This window comes from Chenopodium quinoa, unplaced genomic scaffold (genome assembly GCF_001683475.1).
Source record: "Chenopodium quinoa cultivar QQ74 unplaced genomic scaffold, ASM168347v1, whole genome shotgun sequence".
Classification (NCBI taxonomy): Eukaryota; Viridiplantae; Streptophyta; class Magnoliopsida; order Caryophyllales; family Amaranthaceae; genus Chenopodium; species Chenopodium quinoa.
In genome coordinates, this window is record NW_018743503.1 from 93,015 (window position 1) to 119,838 (window position 26,824).

Sequence of the window (26,824 nt, forward strand, 5' to 3'; positions counted from 1 at the left end):
TTCACTATTTATGTCTTCTTCCTCAGCTCAACTCCTCAAGTCAATATTAGCCTTTTACGATGAAGTATGTCCTAACTCTACATTGTAGCATTAAATGACCAACCACCAATATTAATATAACCTATAAAATTTTTGTTCTATTTGTTGGTAAGTAATGAGCACTTAAGCAGGAGTGGAATAACAAAAACGTCCTACGAGTATAATACAAAGAGATAACTAAATACTGCTTTCCCTTTGCTTTTTTTCACTACATGAATTGCAAATCAATAATTCTTTTATAACATCACCAATAAAATTTGTGATAAGAGATATAACATGAAATATAAATATTAAGAACCTTGGTCCGTGGGTTAAAAATTTTGGTCGGGGCCAACTGCTTGTATTCTGCTGTCAAATGATGCTTTATTAAGTAATAAGTAATTTCCTTATGGGACTTCCTTTTTTTAAAAAAAAAAAAAGAAATTCTTACGAAATATAATATTTTGCCATCGTATCGATATTTTGCCAAGCCACAAGATTTGAGATAAGGGAGAGAAGAGGCCAAGATAAAAATTGGAATGTTATGGATATAATTAATATGAATAAATTTCCATTAAGTTTTTTTTTTTTTTTTTTCAAATCAAATTATATAAAAATGTGTAATTTTCTTAGCAATGATAAAGATGTGTTTTGATGGTACTAATATTACATAAGTCAGCAAATTGGTATTAATGTATTGTTATATTCCTAGATATATTACTCCCTTCATCCCTTATTTTCATGTCTATTTTTCTTTATTATGTGAGTAATAAATGTGAGAAATAGGTATATAAATAAGGGATGAAGAGAGTATATAATAGTAATAAACATTTTCCAAATCTTTTAATTTTTAATTTTTTTTTCAATTTGGTAATTTTTGAGGTTGTCTTTTAATGGACCCCACAATGAATTTTCCCAAACTAATATGGTGGGCCCCATATTGAATTTCCCCAAGTCTTTTTAGATCTCTTTGTTTTCTCTGTTCCACCATTCCAGCATTAATAAACTCAAACTTTAGCTGTAATGGAGTTTGGCCGCTTGAACCTCTGTGATCAACGCGAGGCCCATCAAAATGGTGGGCTCTGAGCCGTCGCATTAATCAAATCTCTTTATCCCTAAGCTCCTTAACTAAGTAGCCTGTAGCCAACAAATTCAAAATTCGCGTTATCGGAGGTTTTGTTCAGGGTCTGAACTGCAGCTGAGAGGGATGATTGGTATTGAGCTTCTATGACTAATGCACAATTTTTACACTGGGTAAATTTTTGTTTTTCACTAGGACAATTCGTCGAACTTCTGGTGATATTTTGGTACATTGACCGTTTCCAGCTACTGATGCTAGTAGATTTTACCATTTTTGGGTGATCTTGAGGTAAATTGGGTTGATTTTTTGGGGAGAAAAGAGTGAAGAATGTACTTTTTTTGTGAGATTGATGAAATAAGGTTAGTTTTGGTTGATGGTAAGTTGAATGCTGAATGCTGAAGATACCATGGAAGACATTGCTTTGAGCTTTGTTCTTCGGGCTCAGAAAATTTTGAGAAAAGTTTTGATTTCTGTGAGAAAATGCAAAATCTAAAATCTGGGTATTGTAATTTAGAAGTTCAATTGAAATGGAAAATTTTTAAGTTCTGCAAAAATGAAGTCAGTGTCTCAGACGAGCAGATTTGAAGGGGTGGTTTCCAAACTTCATGTTTGAACGTTTGAACAAATACAGGATTGAGCAATTACAAGGAGAGAGACTATGATGTCGTTAAGTTACGGCTGTGATAGACGGAGTTTACAAGTGCATCCTTAACTTAATAGGATGAAATACCAATACAGCCCTTAGATTAACATGTTATAGCAATCAAGAAGATTAACTTAGATTTTCCACTTCATTTGCACATCTTGAAGATCTTTTGAAGCCCCAAACCTGGACATGAAATCAAGTTGTCTTCAATGTCCTCAATCTATTGAGTCTCTGAATTTCAGTAGACCACTGACACCTAATTTGGATAATGAGAACAGAAGTTCATAAAACTTACTGAGTACCAGCAGAAAGAAGACACACAATTACAGAAATGGGGGAGAGAAGTTTAAATTTTTTAAGCAACTGATGTATACCTTCTGTTTGTCTGCTGTTTTCATTTCACATTTGATATTCACAAGATAGCTTCATAATTGAAGAGCTAAGCAGAACAAAGAGAAAGCCTTTGCTTCCGCAGTGACTCCTTCAGTTTCTTTACAAAGGACGGGTCTGATAACACATATTCTTGAAAGGATTCCCTGAGTTCTCGCAACATCTTCAAGTGATCATCACAAGGTTGGACGTTGAGCAACCTTTTGAAAAGATTATCCCACAGTTTGATGTTCCAATACCTAGGGAGCAGAAGAATTTGTTGGATTTTGAAGCATGTAAATTTTGATTGTTATTAACAAGTACAATTAGTCAATTATTACACAAACAAAGGACACACCTTTTAAATGGTAATTTTGGTAGGTAAAAATGGCCTCCATCAGCAGACACTTTTTTTTCAAAATCCATGTATTTGTTGTGCAGCATCATATGAACAATGACGCAGAGGCCATAAGTGTCCACCTATATGAGTCAAATTTCTAACTTGCAGTCACTTTCAACGGAAAGGGGAAGAATAAGGAAAAAGTGGCATTATAGCAGTTACAAACCTGAAATTTCCAAGGTTTATCTTCTCGCATTTCAACACAACAAAAGCCTGAAGTACGGCAATCACCATGAAACATAGTGTCAGCTGAGAAAAGCTTCAAGTCTATTCCCCTTCCCCAGTCAACAAGGCAAAGCCCCTGCATCAGAGAATCAAAGAATAATTGGCTTTCTACAGATCAAAAACATAAGTTATTGTATAAGTATTTTGCAACGCAATTGTTTTTAACCTGATCCTGCCAAGGCCCACGTCTTCTGACAAATTGTTCCATATCATCTGTCAGATCAACTCTGTAAGGAATCAGATAATGTAAGGAAATTTCTTAAAATCCAGAAGATATAATACTAACCACTGAGATTGCTACAAATAAATTCACAATGAAGTGGACTTGCAATACATTTTTGTCAGCTGTAAGCCTTGACCTTAGTGACTTTGCATTTCTGAAATATTAGCCAGTTATGATGGTGCAGATGACAACCTTTTAGAAGACATTCCTGCCACATTTCAGGCATAGAATTCTAACAGGTATATGGGCAGTGGCTGTTTATTCTAAATGGGAAGACAGAAAAGTTTGAAAGAAAATAGATTTTTGGTAGATTTTAGCATTCCATACCTCAGATAATTTACACATATCAGCCCAAAAGGCAGTGATAATTTCTTATTGATCTTATATTAGAATGCCATAAGCAAAAGTGATAATAAAGAGGTTCATCCAACTTGGCAAAAGAACCTACAGTAACCGTGATAGCATATAGATTCTGATCTTGTAAATACCTATTCTGCAAACAGGCATATGTCTGAAACCAGCATACCCGAATAAGTTTGTAATTACGTATTAAAGGTAACTGTGATTAAAAATGCATCCATCATCATGTGAGGAACCAACAACTTGTTAAAAATCCCTAATCTGCACATTTGTTTGCTTTAACTGAAGAACTTGTAAGCTTTCTTTTGAAGTAGTGAAGATGGTAGATGTCTCTTTTTTCAAGTAGAATTCATAGCATTGAAGCTATATTTAACAGTTGTACCATTGGAAACAACCAGATAATGGTCATCCATATTAATGAGATATCTGTGTTCAAATGAAAATTTGAAAAACTGAAAATTCACTTCTTCGTTTAGCATTTTAACTAATGACAAAGCTAGTTCATAGTTTTTGGTAAAGTAAGCATGAAGCAACACCCTTAAAAACAGTAGCATAAACTGAACTTAGATATTGACGCAGCCAGTTTTGCTCATACATACTACTGTTTATCGAATATCAATGGTATAAAAAAAATTACCTGGAATTACGAATAAGAAGGTTATCAGGCTTGAAATCTCCATGGATGATGCCAGAACTATGTAGAGTCTCAAGTATGTGAAGCATCTCAATTGTGTAATACATACATAACACCTCTTCCATAAATGCCCCAACAACTATATATGAGTTTATTGCATCCTGGCCATAACCCTTTTATCAGCCAATTCTAAAGTAATATATGAGAAGAATATTATGCAAAGTGTTGCACTATAAACGTACATGAAGGGTCCCATGTGACAAATAGTCACAAACAAGTATGCTGTAATCTGAGTAATGATGCATCCTTTGAGCATTTCCAAACCTGGATCTCTGTTTAAATAAATATATAAATAAAAAATAAAAGAGAGATATCACACTAAAGGCTTTGTATAATAGAATGTCCTTTTAAAAGAATAAAAGGTGGATGGAAAGGGGAACAAAAAAGCTTACTTCCTCAGTTGGGAGACGCTGATCAAGCTGACGATACATGTAAAATTCCCAAGGGAAAGGAGGTGCTTGTATCTGCCATTATGTCAAATAAGCACAGTATCTAATGAGTGAATTGCAGAAAAAGTGCAACCAGCTCAGCATGATTCTTGATGGAGTATGTTACCTTAAGTGCAACAATTTCATCAGGGTCAGAGTCAATGCAAGCTTTAAAAACTTGGGCAAATCCACCATGACCAGCACAGCCTTTGATCAGATAGTCCCTTCCACCTTCACATAATGACACATCTGAGTTAGGCATCAGGCCTAATGATACATTGAAAAGGAAAACAAGGAACATAATTTGCTGCCAATTACCTATCTTTATTTTTTTATTCCTAGATGACTTTTGTAATGTAGACAAAGCAACCTTTCCTGGAAAGTTTTTTGAGCTAAAATGGTATCCCTGAAACAACATAGTGAAGAAGTTGGTTACAAACTTAAGGCCATAATCAAACTAAGAATATGTAACCAAAGTCTATGCCACGACATAAAACCTTGCATAAGAAACCCTATGAGAACAGGAGCAAGGAGGCAACACGACAGAACTCACATCATATTTCACTAAATGAGGAAGAATCTTCTGCAAAACTTCATCAATGGTGGAAGACGACCATGGGTTGACACAAGTCTGTCCAAGCTTCTTTGTATCGTTATGAACATTCTGCAAATACGGTAATTAGTTGCATGAACCTTATCAATTCTCCAACTAACTAATAGCTTATCAAAAAGTAAGAGCAGTAGATTAAGAAGGAAATGATGATGATCATGATATTACACAGTGAGGACAATAGAGTACTCATAAATTGATTTGGAATCTTTTTTGTTGAATATTGATCATGTGAGTCAAGAGAGACCCTGATAGAGCCTTCAAGATATTACATTGAGGACTATATAGAATGCTTAAATAAGCTTAGTAAACTTATAAATGAACTTCAATCATGTAAGATGAGATATGTAAACACGTGATAGAGCAAGAGATTTAAAATAGAAGCATGATGACAAAATTCATTGATAGTAGAGATGCAAGGGTAATTGACCTAATGATCTATGTGACTCTAAGTCTCTAACTTCAATTCGCCTCATGTAACTGTTTCATTTCCTCGACACTTTATTTGGACAAAAAACATAGATATTAATCAGAAAACAACCGAGTTTTACACTTGGACACATTTGCATGTTTGTTATTAGTTCTTGAATCGTAGTAATGCAGCCATTGAGGGACAATGAGCTTATAGGGTGTGGCAAACCATACAAGACTATAACAACCAGAAGACAACAACATTAACATTAACAAAGCATATTCTTCATTTATTTTAAACATACCCATGTCTAGGATCCAATTCAATGCATTAGTTTCATTACTTAGGACAGTATACCTGATGAATAGAACATGCCTTGTGTACAACTGAAATCCTCTCAAGAAACAATTTGTGCGCTTTCTTCAGGCTTTCAATAGGTTCAGCATTCCTATAATTTCACAAAATTAAGAAAATTCAATGAACTAAAACTCTTTGGTCTATAGGGAGCCATTAAGGAGCAATGATATAGACGAGATTCAATTTTTCCCGTGTCTATGGTATCAACTTTAACCAACTAAGCTAGTTGTCAATTGCATAAAACATAATATTGATAATATGAGAGAAAAAAGACCTTGAAATGCCCAAACGATAGATTTCATGAGCATCAATTAATTGCCCTTTAGCTTCCAAAAACACGGCACACGTCTCGTATAGTACAGAATTACCGAGACAAATCTGGAGCTCCTCGATTTCTTTAAAAACACTATGGAAATCTCTACTGCAATCCATCTGCAGAAACAAAAAAAAAACCCCAAATCACAAGTAAATACATTTCATTCCAAAAACCCTAAAAATGGCAAAATTGCAGAAAAAAGGGGTTGAACAAGTAAGAATTATTACATAGAGAAACCAAACTTTGAGAAATCGAACATCATTTTGACAGCGAGGATTGTTCTTGAATGTTCTGATGCAGTCAGAAACAAGCTTATCAACAGCTAAACTGTTCTCTTCACTATGATCTGCAAATAGATCGTCCAATCCCTTCTTAATTGAACTACAAAACTTGAAAGAGCACAAATTATTGAACAAATTGGAGAAGAATTAGCACAGATTTGAAGCAATTTTAGCAGAATTTGTTGCAATTACAGAAAATGAAGAGGAGAGAAAAGTACTGTAGCCATGGAAGAAGAGGGTCACTGGTGAAGGAGAAAGCTTGGTTGATGTTGGTGGAAGTGACGGCCATATCTGGTTTTGTTTTCCACCGGATTTTCTGTTGAGTTGAGAGGTGTTGAGTGTGTGTGGATGGTGGAGACGAGGAGAAGTTAGGAGAAGAGGCGCGGAAAAGTTGAAATTTGAACGAGGCGAAATATAATTTTATGAGTTTTGTTTTTTATTTTACTCCGTTAAAAAATCCTTAATTTTATTTTTCGAATAAATCTACTCCGTATAGTTAAATTTTTGGATTTTTCACTGTACATTATTGAGTAATTTTTTTTTTTTTTTATTCACCATATACCTATAAAATTTAAACTCACCCTATATTTGAATTTTACAAAATACCCTTAATGACTAACGACACTCAATTTCGTTTGTCATTAGGGTTAAGTATGCCACGTGGCAGCATCTTATTTGTTATTTTTTAAATTGTTCAACTAATTATTAAAAAAACTTTTTTAAAAAAAAAAACCACCTCCAGCCACATGTTAGTCTCCTCCCGCCGGCGATAGACCACCTCCCCACAATCGCCACCCAGCCCAGCCTCCCCATCACTAGTGCCTAGTGTAATACCCTAGAAATTTCCTTCTTTTTAAAATACTCTTTTTACTCTAATTAAAACCCTTTTTAGGAAATAACCAAAATATTACCGCCACCATGATAACGACTAAGGCTAATTTTCAAAATCAAACAGCGGAAGTCTAAAAAATAAATCTAACTTTGACAATAAAACTTGAGTTCACAACCTCAAAACAAAAGTAGAATTAAAACATTTACAAGTTGGAACCAATTCAAACATGGCCCTTCCTAAAACCAATTAAAAACAAACATAATAATGTTAGTTCATAAACAATAACTAATAATTCAACACATAAAACTAAGAAACATAACAAGTAACTCTCTGTACTCATTCCCTTCATGCTATTCATGATTCAAGTACCTGTTACTTTCTCTTTATTTCAACCCTGTACTCACCATATAAATGGGTCATAGAAGGTCAATCCAAAAGAAAGCCAAACACAAACACAAAACTACGAATCAGCAAAAGCCGAGTACATATGCACCACACTAACATGAATATCCTAGTATCAATAAAAAATAATTAAAACATGATTGCCATACAATCACAAGTCAATTTACCTTTGACTCATAACTAGCAATATTAATCATTATATAATAAATTTGGATTACACATCGAACGGGGTTCCTTCCTTTAAAAATAGCCCATTAAACATGGAGCTTCCAATTAGGGAGCTACCCCAATTGGCACCTACTATGTCACACTTGTGACGGAATTTTAGCGCATTAATAATAAAAGAAAGTACAGCGTCCTGTACTCCTGCAGAAGCTATGGTTAAATATAAAACCCCATAACTCCCCCCATATGTTCATATTCAAGGTATATACGTTCCAAGAATTTTGGTGCGTATCCTCTTAAACTTTACGTGATTTTCCAAATTTAACTTGTGATGACCCAAACCAATCAATCAAGAACAAACATAATAACAACAACACATACTTCCAATTCATTCTTGAATTAATTAATTAGCACATACAATTTATTTTAATTAAGGTTTCTTACCTAGTTTTGTGCACAAAATTGCACGATTACTATCTTGGTGCATAATATGCACTAATGATAGGCGTGTCGCGTATCTAACAAAAATAACCTAACGAGACCACTACTATGTGACGGACAAGTAAGGATCGAATCCCAAGAGACTAAGGTTCACCTAATTAAATAGACTCAAATTATCACTAAGCAAGTAACAATCAATGGTGAAATATTCTAAGAACTAATATATAAAGAACTCAATAAATCTATAGAATGTGATAAATCAATGAACTAAAACATCCAAGATCAAGTATCACCACAATTACGATCGATGCAATTATCTATCTACCCCTAGCATACAAATCCAATTAACATGGGGAAAAGCAAACCCCAATCAATACCAAGGACCTCTCTCGAGTATCAATGGCTTCTCTAACCACAATCAAGCCTATTCTCATGGAATCATGCAAATTAGAGACATTAAACACTTTACTTCGCTTCCCAATTATCAATTAAATTACTCTCGTGATGAATCTCAAACCTTAAATTGATCTATTCAAATCCGTTAAAACCCAACTCTTGTTGTGATTAAAACTATGGAATAATAACAATACTAATTATCTCTAATCTAGTATTGGCATAATCACAATCAAATTAGCATAAATAATCGCAATTGTCATTAGAGAATTTAAAGAATCAATTCATGCATCAATCACAATTGGGCTACCCTAGATCTTGGAATATAAAAACTACTCACACATATTAAAATAAGCAATAGTAAAAATAATTAAAAAAAAAACATAATTAAGAAATAAGGGATGAAAGGAAAATACCAAATCTTGAAATAAATGGAGATTGCAAAAGTAGAACTTGAATCTTGAATTACAAAAGCAACGTAAAAGTTTTAGAGAAAACTAGGTCTAATAAGGAATGCTTGATCTTGAAATATAATAAAGTCTGGGGTATTTATACTCCCAACAAAAAGATAAGAAAACGTAAGAAAATTCAGTGCATAACCCTCCTAAGAGGCACAGACGTACCTACAAGAGGCACGAACGTGCCTCACTTCGAGTAAGGTTCTTCTCGGGGTAGACTCCAGGCACGAACGTGCCTATATTGGGCACGGACGTTATATGCAGAATCGAAGGCAACAACAGAGACACGGACGTGCCTCTATGAGACACGGACGTGTCTCACTTCCAGAGAATTTCCCTCAGTTTCTGAGGCTCAGGCACCGACGTGCCTAAGCTGGGCATGGGCGTGCCTCTCTTAAACATGGTCGTGCTTGACTCCAAAAAGGCCTAAGTGACTTGTTCTTCGACCAACGAGCTTCGTGAAGGTTCGTGGTCCTCGGTTTAGTCTCATGACTTCATAAAATCTCTAAATTAGCTTCGTTAATCCTGAAATACATTAAAAACAACGAAACTACCCATAAAAGATCGAATCATCGAAACTAAACCAAATCAAACCAAAATGAACTAAAATACTAAGCTAGACTAATAAGAACAACTAAAAAGAGGCTAACAATTATGCACAAAACACGGCTTATCAAACTCCCCCAAGATAAACTAATGCTTGTCCTCAAGCATTCGACCATGAATCACAAAGGAAGAGCAAGACAACTTCTCAAATCATCATAATGTGCCATCATTTGAAATCAATAGGAAAGCAAAAATTAGAATCAATGTGCGTAAAACCACCATAAACCTCTCATACTTGGAATCGACAAACATATTACCACACATCTCCCCAAACCAACTCACACAAACATGAATAGCTCTCACTTTAGTTGTGAAAAATAAAAGCAATAAACGCTCATGTATTTATGGGGTGAAATATGAAATCACTCAACCTAGGCATAAAATGCATGTCAACTTCACATGAATTGTCCTCTTTAGACTTACAATTTGACTTTCTCCACTTTCAAAGATTGATGCAGTTGCGAAAATCATGAAATCCAAAAAGGGTAAGCTTGGTTAATAGAGGGTCGGACGACGTTATTTGGGAATGTGGCACTCAAAAGTATAACAAATCCTAATCCCACTACACATTCAAATATCGGGTTCAGACCAACATTATTTCCTCCAACTTCATACAATATAAGCATAGCCCTTTTTTTTTTCAATCACACATTTTTTTTTCTCTCTCTCTTTGCAAAAAGAAGGGATTTATAGCATTTTATGATTTAGGATGACTTTTAGAACTCCTCTTTGTTTTGAGGTATGGATATATGGAATTTTAAAACTGTTTTTTTTTTCTTCCTACAATCTAACTCTCAATCAAACAATACTTATACGAACACCCTATAACCAAGTACAATGGAAAATAAAGGTTCGGTCCACGAGGAACGAGAGTAATTGCAAATCAATCTTAAACCTAAGCTAGTTCGAAATCAATGGAAAATGGTGTTCTAAAATACTGCTAATAAGATGGAATAAATCAATAAACTAAGACACTAGGGAGAATGGGAATTCACCAAACCATCGGTAACTACGCAACAAGGAATCACAGAGACAAACGGGATATGCAAAGACTATATGTCTGATCAATATCATGTGATAGGAAGACAACGGGCAATACTAAGCTTGGATTTCTCATGCACTTAACATTACTCGATACATAATCAAACCACATTCAATAATGAAATACTTAATTCACAATCTCTTGTTCAAATCAAGGATATCATGCAATCAAATTCAAGATTCTAGGTTAGCTACTCCTATTATAATGAATTAACATGCAATCGCATATAATTAATTTAATCACAATCCGTTTATCAAAATCAATCCTCAATTACATAGATTACCTAGGCCGGGTTTCATCCCGAAACCCTAGCTAGGAGACTACTCACACATATTCATAATCAAAGCAATAATGAATTCCAAAAGCATAATAGATATAAACATGAATTCTGATTAAGGAATAATAAAGCTTGATTAATAAACAAGAATGAATAATACCAATTGTATTGATGCGAATCAATGGAAAAGTTCAGAACTTTGATATCCGTCGTCAATGAATAATACAAAGAATCTTCACAAATCTTGCTTCAAATCAATCCAAGAAAACTAAAATCGCTAGAATAATCTCTAAGAAAACTAATGAATATCTAAAACTAAGAACGTTCTCCAATAACTCTCTACAAAGGCTCTCAAAAACTATCTCTAAAAAACTGTCTGTTAACCCTTACAATCGGGCTATATATATATGTTTTAAATCGGAAAGTAAATCGCAGGCTGCCCTTCGTGAATCGGCACAGCCGTGCTGGAAGTGGAACGGCCGTGCAAGCATGGCAGTAGCTGATCCGCAATATCTTCAATTATGGCACGGCCGTGCTGAATTTGGCACGGCCGTGCTAATGCCTGGCACGGCCGTGCTAAATCTGGCACTGGCACGGGCATGGAAATTGGCTTGGCACGGCCGTGCTAATGCCTGGCACGGCCGTGCTAAAAGTGGCACGGCCGTGCAGCATAGGCAGGAAGGTTGCAGGCACTTTGGTCTTCTTAAAACAGTCACAACTTCTTATCCAGAGCTCCGTTTGAGGCGTGCAATATATCGTTGGAAAGCTCTTCAAGTATACTTTCTAATGCAATTAGAATCACTCCATTATCATTTGAATACCGAAAGTTGTGAGCAAAATAGTGAACAGGTGTCATATTTGTGAACTGTTCTGCCTTGCCTGCTACTTAACTTGCCTTTCAAGGCCTTGAGAACCGCAGCAAAGCCTTAGCTTGGTGGACTAGGATCGATAATAGCCTGATTACGCACCAATGGTTCGGGACTCGACATAACTTGGTCAACTATACCTGTTAACACACCAAAAACAGACCGAAACCCGTGAAGCACGTAATATGAAGGAAACGAGTGTAACAAGGCAATAAACGACCAAAACGGGCCTAAATACATCCAAAATCACCCATTTATATGCCTTAAAGCGCGCCCTAATGTGCGCTTGTCAAAATCCCCCAAGCTACACTTTTGCTAGTCCTCGAGCAAAACAAAGGGATACACACACACACAGGATCAAATAAACTATTGCCATTACATATAAATCCAATTTAGCACGGAATGAAGTCAATGGATCCTACTTAGAACAACCATGCACGGAATGAAAGCTCACTCAAACAAGCAACGAGACACACAATCCAAGGTATCGTTGATAAAAATGCAAACAAAACCTAAACCAAGCATAGAGAACAAAGAAGTCATGCTTCCCTCTAAACCCAACCAAACCGGCGACGTCCTCCCCTTTTGCTTCAAATCACCACCCTAATTGGCCCCTCGTGATTCCTCGAAGGAACCGGAAAAAGTGATATTTTGAGGAAATAACAAAGGTATCCCGACATCTCGATTACGCATAATCTTTCCATAGGGTTGAAAGGTATCTCCCTCCACCGTTTGAGAACCGAACACCTCTAAAGTCTAAGGGTTTTAAAGGGTTGTAATGTATTGGCAATGGGTAAGGTAGGTGAAAACAATTTTAAAAATGGGGTTAATTCCTAAATGAAGCGCAAGAATCACAATCCTCAAAAACAATAGTTCAAAAGATGCAATTCACATTCCACAATAAACATTGATCACACTTTTACACATCTCAAACTCTCTATGTTATACACACTCAAATCACCTTTTTCAAACTTCAAAGCTTTTATTCATATGTCCTCGCCTTTTTCACAATTCGGACGGCTTTTCTCCTTTTTTTTTTTGATTTTCTTTTCTTTTTTTTTCTTTTTTTTTCAAAAAAAAATTTTCATATTACATCTTTACAATTAAGCTCACTTTCAAACTTGCTCAAACCAACTATCGATCATTATTCTTGATTTATACACAATAAGCTCAAACAAACCTTGCGAGGTAAACGCTTCACAACTAAGGGTTGGTAAAACATCGGCCATCGGGTTTGTAACATGGGTAACCAAGAATGGAATTAAAGGCTCAACATGGTTAGTAAGTAAGATGATGTAAAAAGAAAATTAATTTGTAACAAACAAAAGGAACAAGAATAAGAAAAATGAAAAAGGTGCCCTCTTCCTCCCTTAAAAGTGTCAAGTCGGTCTTGGGAGCTACAAGTCAACACAAAGATCGAAACATGCGTAATCAAGGATCCAAATATGCCACTTAAGAAGAATGATGAAGGCTAGAACAATAAAACCTCACGGGATTCAAAAACAAAGCAACTACCAATTAAGGGGATCAAATCCACAAATGGGAAGCGACTCCATCTTACCACAGCCCAAAGGCATAGAGTTTCACATGACAAAAGTGTTCTAACCAACTACCTTCGCCTAGACTCGTCTACATTGATCAACAATAGACTCAAACTGTGTATTCATCACTGGCTTAAGTAGAAATAGATATTCCACACACATTCATTCACGTTTCGAATCCAAATATGAGCATTATTCCAAAAGTTTATGCAATTAGACAAGTTTATCACGATCCAAAAATATAGGAAAAGACTATGAGGCAAATCATATAAACTAGACTACACATTCTCATAACAGAAGCTTTTCCTATATTGCACACATATATAAACAACTAAGTAATCTAAACAAGCTAAATGGCTCATAAAGAGGCATGCAAATTACATAATAATCCCAATCGACAAACAAGTGATCAATTGATATCAACATCAATGATCCCAGGTTCTTTAGAACCGATCAAACATCCTCGAACCATTCAACTTCTTCCTAAACTAAACTATCCTAAGCACACAAAAACAAAAAAAACTAAAGGAAAAAGGGAAAGATTTCACCAGATGCTTCTTGAAAACACACTAAGACAACATGAGATGCGGCGAAGCTCCTAATGCTACCTCCATGAGTCTTCATATCTGCACAGGTTAGATAGGAACAAACCAAAACGAAACAAAAAGAAACTCGTTTTTTTTTTTTTTTTTTTTTTTTTTTTTTTATAGGAATATGAAGAAAAACAAGGGAAAATCAACAAGGAAACCATTCACCCCCCCAAGCTAGTATATACATTGTCCTCAATGTCAGGTATCGAGAGACTACCTAGAAGGCAAAAAGGGGAAGAGAAAAGTACCTCATTGACTGGGTCTCGGGTTGCCTCCCGGAAGCGCTTCTTTAACGTCATTAGCTTGACGCAACACATGGATTACAGGTTACCCATAATCAATACTTGCCATTGCAGTGGAGATAAGCTCACCATTCTTATTCTTGACAATAGTCACCGCCCCTTTCTTAGGTACTACAAACACAGGGGAAACCCTTCCTTGATGTGTTGGAAGGGGTTTAAGCTTTACCTTTGGTGCTTCATTAGCCTCCTTTGCAATGGCCACATCTAATGCATCTAGAAATTGCTCCTCCATGTCCCTGTTTTCCTTGTTCTCATTCAACTCAAAATCATGATTAGTATAGAATAATTCTTTACGCATATCAGAGACAATGGAATTAACAGTGTCAACCATCATGCAATTATCAGAATTAGAACAAGGATATTTCATAGTTTTATTTAAATCAAAATCTAAAACCTTCTTTCCTACTTTCAATGAAATCTTGGCACCCTTTACATCAATAAGGGCACCCGAAGTAGCTAGGAAAGGACGTCCTAGAATTATAGGTATATGAACATCCTCATCCATATCTAGGACCACAAAGTCAACAGGTATGACAAACTTCCCCACCCTTAGGGGAACATCTTCCACCTTACCCTTTGGAAATTTGATCGATCGATCGGCTAATTGAAGGGATATGTTAGTGGGAAGAAGTTCTCCTATATTTAATCGTTGATAAACAGAATATGGCATGAGACTAACACTGGCTCCAAGATCACACAAAGCATTATCAATATTCATTTTGTTTATAGCACAAGGGATTGAAAAGCTACCCGGATCTCCTAACTTAGGAGGCATTTTGTTCATTATTATAGCACTACAGTGTTCAGTGAGGTTAACAGTTTCTACCCCTTCACAGTTTCTTCTACCACTCAATATATCTTTTAAAAACCTAGCATAGTTAGGCATTTGCTTAATAGCATCAGTGAATGGTATAGAAAGGTGGACTTCTCTCAAAGTCTCCAAAAACTTCCCGAATTGGGCATCTAGCTTATGTCTCACATGTTTTTGGGGGTAGGGGAGTCTATGTAATAGGTCGGGTTCATTGGTCTGTGCTCCCACCTGTTCCTTTGGGACCTCAATAATTTTATCTTTTTCTCTGGTCCTCTCATCCTCACTTTCTACAACATTATCAGTGATAGGTGGAGTCACAGGTTGACTCTTTGGTGGTATTACATTATCGCTCCCTATCAAAGTCTTTCCACTCCTAGTGGTGATAGCATTCACAGAATTTTTAGGGTCAATACCTTGAGGCGGTAGTTTTGAAACTCCAACCCCATCGTTTATAGCACTAGCCAACTGAGAAATCTGGGTTTCAAGCATCTTATTATGTGTCATCACTTCACTAAACTTTTTATCAGTGGTGGACATAAAAGTGTTGAACATTTTGGCCTGGGACTCCATCATTTCCTCCAAGCTAGATCTCTGTGGTGGTCCTTGAGCATAATAATTATCATTTGTAGCTCGGGAACCACGCACATTAGATTGTTGGGGATTTTGATTAGAGTACCCCTTATTATTATTCCAGTTTCCCCTGTTATTAATGCCGTTCCCCCTTGATTGAATTGCCCTTGGGAATTATGATTCATTTGATTACCCTGTTGGTATTGGTTTTGATTTCCAAAACCACCATGTTGATTATAGGGTCCTTGGGAATTTTGGTCCCTTTGGCCCCTATTTCCCCACTGGTTTTGATAATCAAAATCATTACCTCCCTGATTATAATTGTTCCCTCTTTGATTAGGTGGCAGATATCTATTATTGTCATTCCTAGGTCCGTTATCATAAGACATAGCATTGACCTGTTCATTATTATATCTATTACCATCATTATTATTAGGATCATATGAGGGATCAAAATTACAAGCATTTATAATGATCATAAGACCCACAGTTTTCACAGAAAATACATCCTACAAGCATATTAGAAACAGAATGATTAGGATTCATACCTCTCCCCTTAGATTGGGAGGGAAGATCTTGCAATGGCACGGAATCGAGCTTGGCTTTAGTCACTGACATCTCCTTCCCGAGGTTCGTAATTTGTGATGTCAGGTTGCTAATGGCATTGAGGTGGTCCACTGAATAGACCGCTCCTCCATTCTTGCTCATGGCCTCTCGCTCTCCATCTTGCCAATCCATGTGGTGTCGTACCACATCTTCTATGATATCAATGACTTCTTCTTCGGTTTTGTTCATAATGGGGCCACCTGCTCCCGCATCCAAACTGGTCTTCCCTTGAGGACTCAATCCTCCATAGAAAATCTGTAAAACTTGATATGTTGGGATTCCGTGGTGTGGGCACTCTCTTTGATACTCCTTGTACCTTTCCCATGCTTCGTAGATTGACTCCCCACTCCTTTGCCGAAATCCCTGGATCAAAGCTCTAGCATCGGCCGTCTTCTTTTGGGAATAAAATCTTCCCAAGAATGCTGTCGTGACATCATCCCAAGTGTGTAGAGAGTTCGGCTTCACCTCCTTCTCTAACCATTCGAGAGCTCTCCCAATAAGTGAAAAGGGGAAAAGCTTCAATCTCACGAACTCTTGATTCACCCCATTAACCTTGATGGTATTGCAGTACTTCTCAAATTCGTTTAAATGAGCCAAAGGGCTCTCATGCTTGGCACCACTAAACTGCCTTCTCTCGATGAGGGTGATCATAGCCGGCCGGATCTCGAAATCATTGGCCTCAGTAGTGGGTGGAGCAATCCCACTTGAAGCTCTATACGCCCCAGGAGTTCCCAACTCCTTAAGGGGTCGTGGTGCTGGCCGATTGGGTTGGCGCGGTATGTCTTCCATTGGAACCTGTTGTGTGTTGTGTTCCTTTCCTTGAGAGTTTGATGACGTCAATCGAGATTTACGATTGCTCTTCAAAGTTCTTTCGATTTCTGGATCGAAGGGTATTAATTCTCTCTGTTTAGACCTGCGCATACACACTAACCAAACCAATTAAATAGCAGGGCTACAAGTGTAGCCAAAAGGGAAAAAATCTTTTTGTGCTTTTTTATGATGAACTAGACTCAATAAATCAAAAAGCAATTAACAAACACCGTTCCCCGGCAACGGCGCCATTTTGACGAGGGTTAAATCGGTCGCTACAATCTAACTCTCAATCAAACAATACTTATACGAACACCCTATAACCAAGTACAATGGCAAATAAAGGTTCGGTCCACGAGGAACGAGAGTAATTGCAAATCAATCTTAAACCTAAGCTAGTTCGAAATCAATGGAAAATGGTGTTCTAAAATACTACTAATAAGATGGAATAAATCAATAAACTAAGACACTAGGGAGAACAGGAATTCACCAAACCATCGGTAACTACGCAACAAGGAATCACAGAGACAAACGGGATATGCAAAGACTATATGTCTGATCAATATCATGTGATAGGAAGACAACGGGCAATACTAAGCTTGGATTTCTCATGCACTTAACATTACTCGATACATAATCAAACCACATTCAATAATGAAATACTTAATTCACAATCTCTTGTTCAAATCAAGGATATCATGCAATCAAATTCAAGATTCTAGGTTAGCTACTCCTATTATAATGAATTAACATGCAATCGCATATAATTAATTTAATCACAATCCGTTTATCAAAATCAATCCTCAATTACATAGATTACCTAGGCCGGGTTTCATCCCGAAACCCTAGCTAGGAGACTACTCACACATATTCATAATCAAAGCAATAATGAATTCCAAAAGCATAATAGATATAAACATGAATTCTGATTAAGGAATAATAAAGCTTGATTAATAAACAAGAATGAATAATACCAATTGTATTGATGCGAATCAATGGAAAAGTTCAGAACTTTGATATCCGTCGTCAATGAATAATACAAAGAATCTTCACAAATCTTGCTTCAAATCAATCCAAGAAAACTAAAATCGCTAGAATAATCTCTAAGAAAACTAATGAATATCTAAAACTAAGAACGTTCTCCAATAACTCTCTACAAAGGCTCTCAAAAACTATCTCTAAAAAACTGTCTGTTAACCCTTACAATCGGGCTATATATATATGTTTTAAATCGGAAAGTAAATCGCAGGCTGCCCTTCGTGAATCGGCACGGCCGTGCTGGAAGTGGAACGGCCGTGCAAGCATGGCAGTAGCTGATCCGCAATATCTTCAATTATGGCACGGCCGTGCTGAATTTGGCACGGCCGTGCTAATGCCTGGCACGGCCGTGCTGAATCTGGCACGGCCGTGCTAATGCCTGGCACGGCCGTGCTGAATCTGGCACGGCCGTGCTAAATCTGGCACTGGCACGGGCATGGAAATTGGCTTGGCACGGCCGTGCTAATGCCTGGCACGGCCGTGCTAAAAGTGGCACGGCCGTGCAGCATAGGCAGGAAGGTTGCAGGCACTTTGGTCTTCTTAAAACAGTCACAACTTCTTATCCAGAGCTCCGTTTGAGGCGTGCAATATATCGTTGGAAAGCTCTTCAAGTATACTTTCTAATGCAATTAGAATCACTCCATTATCATTTGTATACCGAAAGTTGTGAGCAAAATAGTGAACAGGTGTCATATTTGTGAACTGTTCTTCCTTGCCTGCTACTTAACTTGCCTTTCAAGGCCTTGAGAACCGCAGCAAAGCCTTAGCTTGGTGGACTAGGATCGATAATAGCCTGATTACGCACCAATGGTTCGGGACTCGACATAACTTGGTCAACTATACCTGTTAACACACCAAAAACAGACCGAAACCCGTGAAGCACGTAATATGAAGGAAACGAGTGTAACAAGGCAACAAACGACCAAAACGGGCCTAAATACATCCAAAATCACCCATTTATATGCCTTAAAGCGCGCCCTAATGTGCGCTTGTCACACTACACACTCAAATATCGGGTTCAGACCAACATTATTTCCTCCAACTTCATACAATATAAGCATAGCCCTTTTTTTTTTTTCAATCACACATTTTTTTCTCTCTCTCTCTTTTATAAACTTGCAAAAAGAAGGGATTTATAGCATTTTATGATTTAGGATGAATTTTAGAACTCCTCTTTGTTTTGAGGTATGGATATATGGAATTTTAAAACTGTTTTTTTTTTCTTCCTCTTCCTTTTCTTTCTTTTCTGTTCTTTATTTTTTTTCTTTTCAATAACACTCAACTTTTTGTTTTTTTTTTCACAAGTCACTCATAGGGCTTAAACAAGTGTAATGCTCCTTCTAAAGAAACCTACAAAAACGGCTTTATGGCTTTAAATGTAGGGTATCAAGAAAAGGGAAAACACGGCTCAAAGTGGCTCAACCTACGGGTGAATGCAAAAATAAAAATAAAATTTATGCGGACCTAGAATGCTGAGGCTCTATTCTCTACAAGAGAAATTTCAATCACTTTTCCGCAACATGCATCATTCAAGTCTCAAATAGTCAAAGAGCAAAGCCAAGAATTCAATTACATGAAAGACAACTAATCACACATGAAAAAGTACGATTGAGTTAGAATGAAATCAGTCAAATATGGCTAAAAAATCTCACCAGGTACACAAACTATTCACATAAGTAGAGCGGGGAGACCATCCTAGCCACAAACCTACTCAATTCCAAGCAAATTGGTAAATGGGTTTTCGAAAAAAAAACTTTTCACAAAGCACACATGTATGATTATTATCATAGAAGCATAAGTGTGTAAAGGCATATCAAAGACACTAATAAGAAAGAAAAACTAACCAAACACTAAAAAAAAACTAATATATACATGGTGAAAAATGAACCCTCCCCCAAGCTAAACCATACATTGTCCTCAATGTATGCATAAATCAGTGTAAAATGGACAAGGGGAGAGGGAAACAGGTCTACTGATCGGGAGGGGGAAAATCATACCTCGGGGCGGAGATGACCTTTTTGTTTGCTTGTTTTCTAAACACTAACAAAACAGGAAAATAAAAAAAGTAAAAGGCAAAAAAAAAAAAAAAAAGGAATGGGTTGCCTCCCATTCGCGCTTGTTTAAGGTCTTAAGCTTGACCTTCTTTATTAGCTCAACCTGGGTCACCACACAAAGAAGAAACTCCGCGATGTTGCCCATAAAAATATCCGCCTCTAAATGACTCCTTGATTTTATATTTGACATGCTTTGTATCCGAACTTACTTTCATGTAGCTAAACACATCATTTGGTGGAATATTGTCCTGTTTCTCACAAGATTTCTATCACATACACACTTATCAGCCAAAGGGTTAGTAGCATCAATTCTTAAACAAGTATCACCATCAAATATAAAATTATGTTCATTAAAGAGCTTAAACACTACTTGTTTATCCTGGGCCCTAATGGTCACTTGTCTTTTAGGAACATCTATTAGAGCTTGACTTGTGGCAAGGAATGGGCGACCAAATATAATCGGGATCTTATGGTCTTCTTTCATATCCATAACAACAAAATCAACAGGAAAAACAAGTTCACCAACCTTAACTAATACATCCTCAACCACACCTTTAGGGAGTCTAGCAGTCCTATCAACCATTTGAAGAGAAATAGGGGAAGGTTTAAGTTTTTGCAAACCTAATTTTTCATATAATGAATAAGGCATTAAATTTACACTAGCACCTAAATCACACAAGACCCTGTCAAAAAATATTTCGTTTATCATACAGGGAATAGTAAAACTACCAGGATCATGCAGCTTAGGTGGTAGGCTATCACGTAAAAGAGTAGAGAATTTCTCATTTACTACTTCCCTATCATCATGTCGATCTTTAATTTTCTTCAAAAATTTTGCAAATTGAGGCATTTAAATTAAAAGATCAGAAAAAGGAATGGAAGCATGTACCTTTTTAAGAGTCTCGCAATATTTTCCAAAATGTTTATCGAGCACGGCTTTTGACAACCTTTGCGGGAAGGGCATCGGTTCCTCATAGGCCAGTGGAGCAACATATTTGGGACTTTTTACATCCTCACACTTTTTATCTTTTCTTGACTCCACACTGCACACTTTCTCATCTATTTTTCTCGAAAATAATTCATCTCTTCTCAAGAAAACTGCATTGCATTGTTCCTTTTGGACTTTTGCTTGATCATGAAGAGTTGATAAATGACTCACTTGTTGTGAAAGTTGAGAAAGGTGAGTTTCTATCCTCTTATTTTGAGCAATAAGCATTTGAATCGAGCTTTCAAAGTGTTCATTTTGCTTTGCTTGTAGCTCAAATTGCTTTGTCATAAGCTCTTGCTGTCGAAGTTGGGAAGTAGTGAAAGTCTCCATAATGGAATTAAGATTGTATTTTGAAGTTTGTGGTGGCAGTTGTTGATTTATGGGTTGGTGATTAAAAGATGCCCTTGCTTGAAAACTAGGTGGTGGCGACGGAGAATTCAATTGAGCTTGAGTGTTCATATAAGAGAAGTCCGGATGATTTCTCCACCCTTCATTGTATGTGTTTGAATAAGGATCATACGGCCTTTTAGGATTAGAGGTGTAGAAAGCATTGGCCTCCTCAATTGACATCTCACTGGAATTTTTGGGGCAATTAGGTGCAATGTGACCTTGCATATTACACATCTTACAGGTCTCCGGTGAGCTAGTAGATGTTCCGGCTTGGAGTCTGTCAAACTTGCTTGTCAATGCCTGCATAGAGCTAGTCAAAAGAGTTAGAGCATCAACATCTAATTTACCTCCCTTCTTCACACTATGTCGACCTCCTAGATGATAATTATTATTGGCTGCCATCTTCTCAATTAGCTCTTTGGCTTCAGTTGGGTTCTTAGTCATGAGGGAACCCCCGGATGCAGCATCAATGTATATGCGGAACTCATGGGTCAGACCATTGTAGAATGTTTGGATCAACATCCACTCTGGGATATCGTGATGAGGGCATTGTCTCTGTAAGCGCTTGAATCTTCTCCATGCCTCATATAAAGACTCATCATCAGATTGACGAAAGGTAGCTAGCTCGTTCCTTAACCTTGTAGTCTTCTCTTGCCCTAAAAATCTTACTAAGAAAGCTTTGGCAAGCTTATCCCATGTATCAAAGGAACCTATACCTTCGTCTCGTAACCATTCCTTCGCTCTATCCCGTAGTGAAAAAGGGAACAAACAAAGTCTGATAGCATCATCAGTAACACCGTTGAGCTTTATGGTGTCACACTTCTCCAAGAAACTGTCTATGTGACTAACAGGGCATTCATGAGGTGTGCCTACAAATGAGTCATTGGAGATGAACTGTATGAATTGAGGTTTTAATTCAAAGCTCTGAGCGGTAATAGGTGGTCTGACAATGCTGGATAGAAGCCCGGTTGCGGTATCGGGAATGCCGTACTCCAATAAAGATTTCGTGTCGTCTTCCATGTTTCTATTGTTTTGATTTCCCCTTCTTATTCTACCTCTTCGTCTCCTTATAGTCGCTTCAATTTCAGAGTCAAAAGGTGCTAAATCATCTGACCTTGAATGTCGACTTTGCATGCAACAAAGAACTAAAAGTAAAGTATCAAAAACACAAGAGACAATAGCCGAAGCAGCGAATAAGGCTTAGGGAAAACGAATCACAATTAATCAGAAAGAAACCGTTAGTCCCCGGCAACGGCGCCAAAATTTTGATAGGCGTGTCGCGTACCTAACAAAAATAACCTAACGAGACCACAACTATGTAGACGGACAAGTAAGGATCGAATCCCAAAAGACTAAGGTTCACCTAATTAAATAGACTCAAATAATTATCACTAAGCAAGTAACAATCAATGGTGAAATATTCTAAGAACTAATATATAAAGAGCTCAATAAATCTAAAGGATGTGATAAATTAATAAACTAAAACATCCAAGATCAAGTATCACCACAATTACGATCGATGCAATTATCTATCTACCCCTAGCATACAAATCCAATTAATATGGGGAAAAGCAAACCATAATCAATGCCAAGGACCTCTCTCGAGTATCAATGGCCTCTCTAACCACAATCAAGCCTATTCTCATGGAATCATGCAAATTAGAGACATTAAACACTTTACTTCGCTTCCCAATTATCAATTTAACTACTCTCGTGACGAATCTCAAACCCTAAATTGATCTATTCAAATCCGTTAAAACCCAACTCTCGTTGTATTTAAACTAGGGAATAATAACAATACTAATTATCTCTAATCTAGTATTGGCATAATCACAATCAAATTAGCATAAATAATCGCAATTGTCATTAGAGAATTTATAGAATCAATTCATGCATCAATCACAATTGGGCTACCCTAGATCTTGGAATATAAAAACTACTCACACATATTGAAATAAGAAATAGTAAAAATAATCAAAGAAAACATAATTAAGAAATAAGGGATGAAAGGAAAATACCAAATCTTGAAATAAATGGAGATTTCAAAAGTAGAACTTGAATCTTGAATTACAAAAGCAACGTAAAAGTTCTAGAGAAAACTAGGTCTAATAAGGAATGCTCGATCTTGAAATATAATAAAGTCTGGGGTATTTATACTCCCAACAAAAAGATAAGAAAACGTAAGAAAATTCAGTGCATAACCCTCCTAAGAGGCACGGACGTGCCTTACTTCGAGTAAGGTTCTTCTCATCTTCTGGACTCCAGGCACGGACGTGCCTATATTGGGCACGGATGTGCCTCATATGCAGATTCGAAGGCAGTAGCAGAGACACGGATGTGCCTCTATGAGACACAGACGTGTCTCATTCCAGAGAATTTCCCTCAGTTTCTGAGGCTCAGGCACGGACGTGCCTAAGCTGGGCATGGGCGTGCCTCTCTTAAACATGGCCGTGCTTGACTCCAAAAAGGCCTAAGTGACTTGTTCTTCGACCAACGAGCTTCGTGAAGGTCCGTGGGCCTCGGTTTAGTCTCATGACTTCATAAAATCTCTAAATTAGCTTCGTTAATCCTGAAATACATCAAAAACAACGAAACTACCCATAAAAGCATCGAATCATCGAAACTAAACCAAATCAAACCAAAATGAACTAAAATACTAAGCTAGACTAATAAGAACAACTAAAAAGAGGCTAACAATTATGCACAAAACACGGCTTATCAAACTCCCCCAAGCTAAACTAATGCTTGTCCTCAAGCATTCGACCATGAATCACAAAGGAAGAGCAAGACAACTTCTCAAATCATCATAATGTGCCATCATTTGAAATCAATAGGGAAGCAAAAATTAGAATCAATGTGCGTATAACCACCATAAACCTCTCATACTTGGAATCGACAAGCATCTTACCACACATCTCCCCAAACCAACTCACACAAACATGAATAGCTTTCACTTTAGTTATGAAAAATAAAAGCAATAAACGCTCATGTATTTACGGGGTGAAATATGAGATCACTCAATCTAGGCATAAAATGCATGTCAACTTCACATGAATTATCCTCTTTAGACTTGCAATGTGACTTTCTCCACTTTCAAAGATTGATGCAGTTGCTAAAATCATGAAATCCAAAAAGGGTAAGCATGATTAATAGAGGGTTGGACGACGTTATTTGGGAATGTGGTGCACAAAAGTATAACAAATCCTAATCCCACTACACATTCAAATATCGGGTTCAGACCAACCTTATTTCCTCCAACTTCATACAATATAAGCATAGTCCTTTTTGTTTTTCAATCACACATTATTTTTTCTTTCTCTCTTTTATAAACTTGCAAAAAGAAGGGATTTATAGAATTTTATGATTTAGGAAGACTTTTAGAGCTCCTCTTTATTTTAAGGTATGTGATTAGGGGATTTTTCCCTACCAATCACTATCTGACAAGTGGACCATTCAGGCTCTGCCAAGTATCCGCCGCATGGACCAATTAGAGCCTGCCACGTGTCAAGTGTTGATAGGTCCACCTTGGACCTCTTATGCTACGACACGTGACCTCCCCCATGCCAAATGGGAAAACCGGCCACCTAGGCCTAAAGCCTTGTGGAAGCCCAATCATCCCTAGGTTGACCTAAACCTAGGACTGGCACGCATCCCAAGGCATATAAATACTTCATTAATCCTCATTAATGGGGGTTAAGAAGATTAATTACACTCACCTAAACACTTAGATCACTCCTCACCTAGAGGAACCAGATCTCCCAACCTTTACTTTTCCGCACTATTCACTTATACACGTTCTAACTTGATCGTCGGAGGCAGAACTCCCACCACAAGGAGTCTCCGTTGTTTTGCAGGTACAGGAGCAAGGATACCAGCCCCGGAATTGTAACTCTCCCGCAGGACATCAGAAAACCCCGAAACATTTTGGCGGCGTCTGTGGGGAGAGTACTTTCGAGATGGAATCACAGTCTGTACCGAATCAGAGCGAGAAGCGTCCGATGGACGACCCTCAGGTCTATAGTGACCAGGATACTGACAATGAGGTCGAGGTTGAGACTCATACGACCCCAGACGAAACCTTACGAGCTCGACGAACTCGTTCCTCTGAAAAGAAGGAACGAAAGGATTGCCAGGTTGGATCTAGTAAACCTGCCGGCTAGCCGCTTGATCATCAACAGGCGGTCGAGGGATCTGCTCCCATCACTAGAAGTGAACTCATGACTTTCATGAATAGCTTCAAAGGGGAGATCCAGGATCTCATTAATAAAAAGACGCCTACTCCATCCAAGGAGCAGTCGGCTAGAAGACCCTCTCAGTCTGGGAGGAAGAAGCCTGTACAGGGTCGGGCGGTGACTCCTCACCCTAAGTCTAGGAAGTGGGAGCCGCCTGTGATTGACTTAACAAAGTATCGTTTTCCCTCTCTAGGAAAAAGAAAGCCTATTCGTCATGTTCAAGCGGATGGGTCAAAGAAAATGTTCTCAGATGCTCGATTGTTGCTAGAGCAGAAGAAGAGTGACCAACTGTCGGAGTCGGTCTCTACTTCAGATTTTCAAGACAGTCTGCACAATACCTCCATAAGGTATTCACAATCAAACTATGAAAGTCAGACATGCAGCACCTCCCGTCGGTCCGGATCCCATAAAGACCAGTCGGCTCCGCATGTGCCACACCAGCCATACGTGCCGCAACAACAATATTTCTTGCAGCCTCCTCTGTTTGGAGGGTAGGCGGCAAGAAACGTCCAACCTTTGGACTGGCAACTACGGTTGCTAAGACTTGGAGAACAGCCGTCCGCCTTCTCCAAGGAAATTATAGAGGTCGCCTAGCCGGCCAAAGTGAAGAATGTCTTAGTAGGCGCCTATGATGGCACTACTAACCCAGAGGATCATCTGATGGCGTTCACCAACCTTATGTACCTCCAAGGGTTGGATGATCCCACATGGTGCAAGTGCTTCCCAGCTACTTTGAAGGGCATTGCACAACAGTGGTTCGGCAACCTGCCGACTGGTTGTGTGAATAGTTTCAAGACCCTCGCCTACTTGTTCACCTCTAACTTCGCCATGAATATTCCTGCTAAGAAGACGACCCTTGACCTAGGGACTATATAGCAGGGAGAAAAGGAGGGACTTCATTCCTACATCAGGCGGTTTAACCTAATGAGAATCCAAATACAAGGGTTGCCGGATGAGGTCGCCCACACTAACTTCTTCAGAGGTTTAAAG

General features: G+C 37.7%; 2 protein-coding genes across 3 annotated transcripts; both read right to left on the bottom strand.

The window, feature by feature from the left end:
• Positions 1-597: 597 nt before the first annotated feature.
• Positions 598-7,732, bottom strand: LOC110739499 (mitotic checkpoint serine/threonine-protein kinase BUB1-like). Of its 2 annotated transcripts, XR_002514830.1 has the most exons (15): positions 6,639-7,732; positions 6,367-6,520; positions 6,098-6,255; positions 5,824-5,914; positions 4,998-5,108; positions 4,763-4,850; positions 4,572-4,675; positions 4,409-4,480; positions 4,199-4,288; positions 3,960-4,117; positions 2,906-2,966; positions 2,681-2,815; positions 2,473-2,594; positions 2,120-2,374; positions 598-2,001 (listed from the first exon to the last, which is right to left on the bottom strand). XR_002514830.1 is itself a non-coding variant. In XM_021919942.1 (14 exons), exons 1-14 carry the CDS (start codon positions 6,707-6,709, stop codon positions 2,185-2,187), a joined length of 1,605 nt encoding a protein of 534 aa, XP_021775634.1. In that variant the 5' UTR covers positions 6,710-7,732; the 3' UTR covers positions 598-2,184. The 2 variants fall into 2 exon arrangements, 1 of the variants encoding a protein (XP_021775634.1); XM_021919942.1 differs by having other exon boundaries at positions 598-2,374.
• A 12,703-nt stretch (positions 7,733-20,435) lies between these two features.
• On the bottom strand, positions 20,436-22,622 carry LOC110739548. Its single transcript, XM_021920008.1, has 2 exons — positions 21,114-22,622; positions 20,436-21,047 (listed from the first exon to the last, which is right to left on the bottom strand). Exons 1-2 carry the CDS (start codon positions 22,620-22,622, stop codon positions 20,436-20,438), a joined length of 2,121 nt encoding a protein of 706 aa, XP_021775700.1.
• Positions 22,623-26,824: the final 4,202 nt, after the last annotated feature.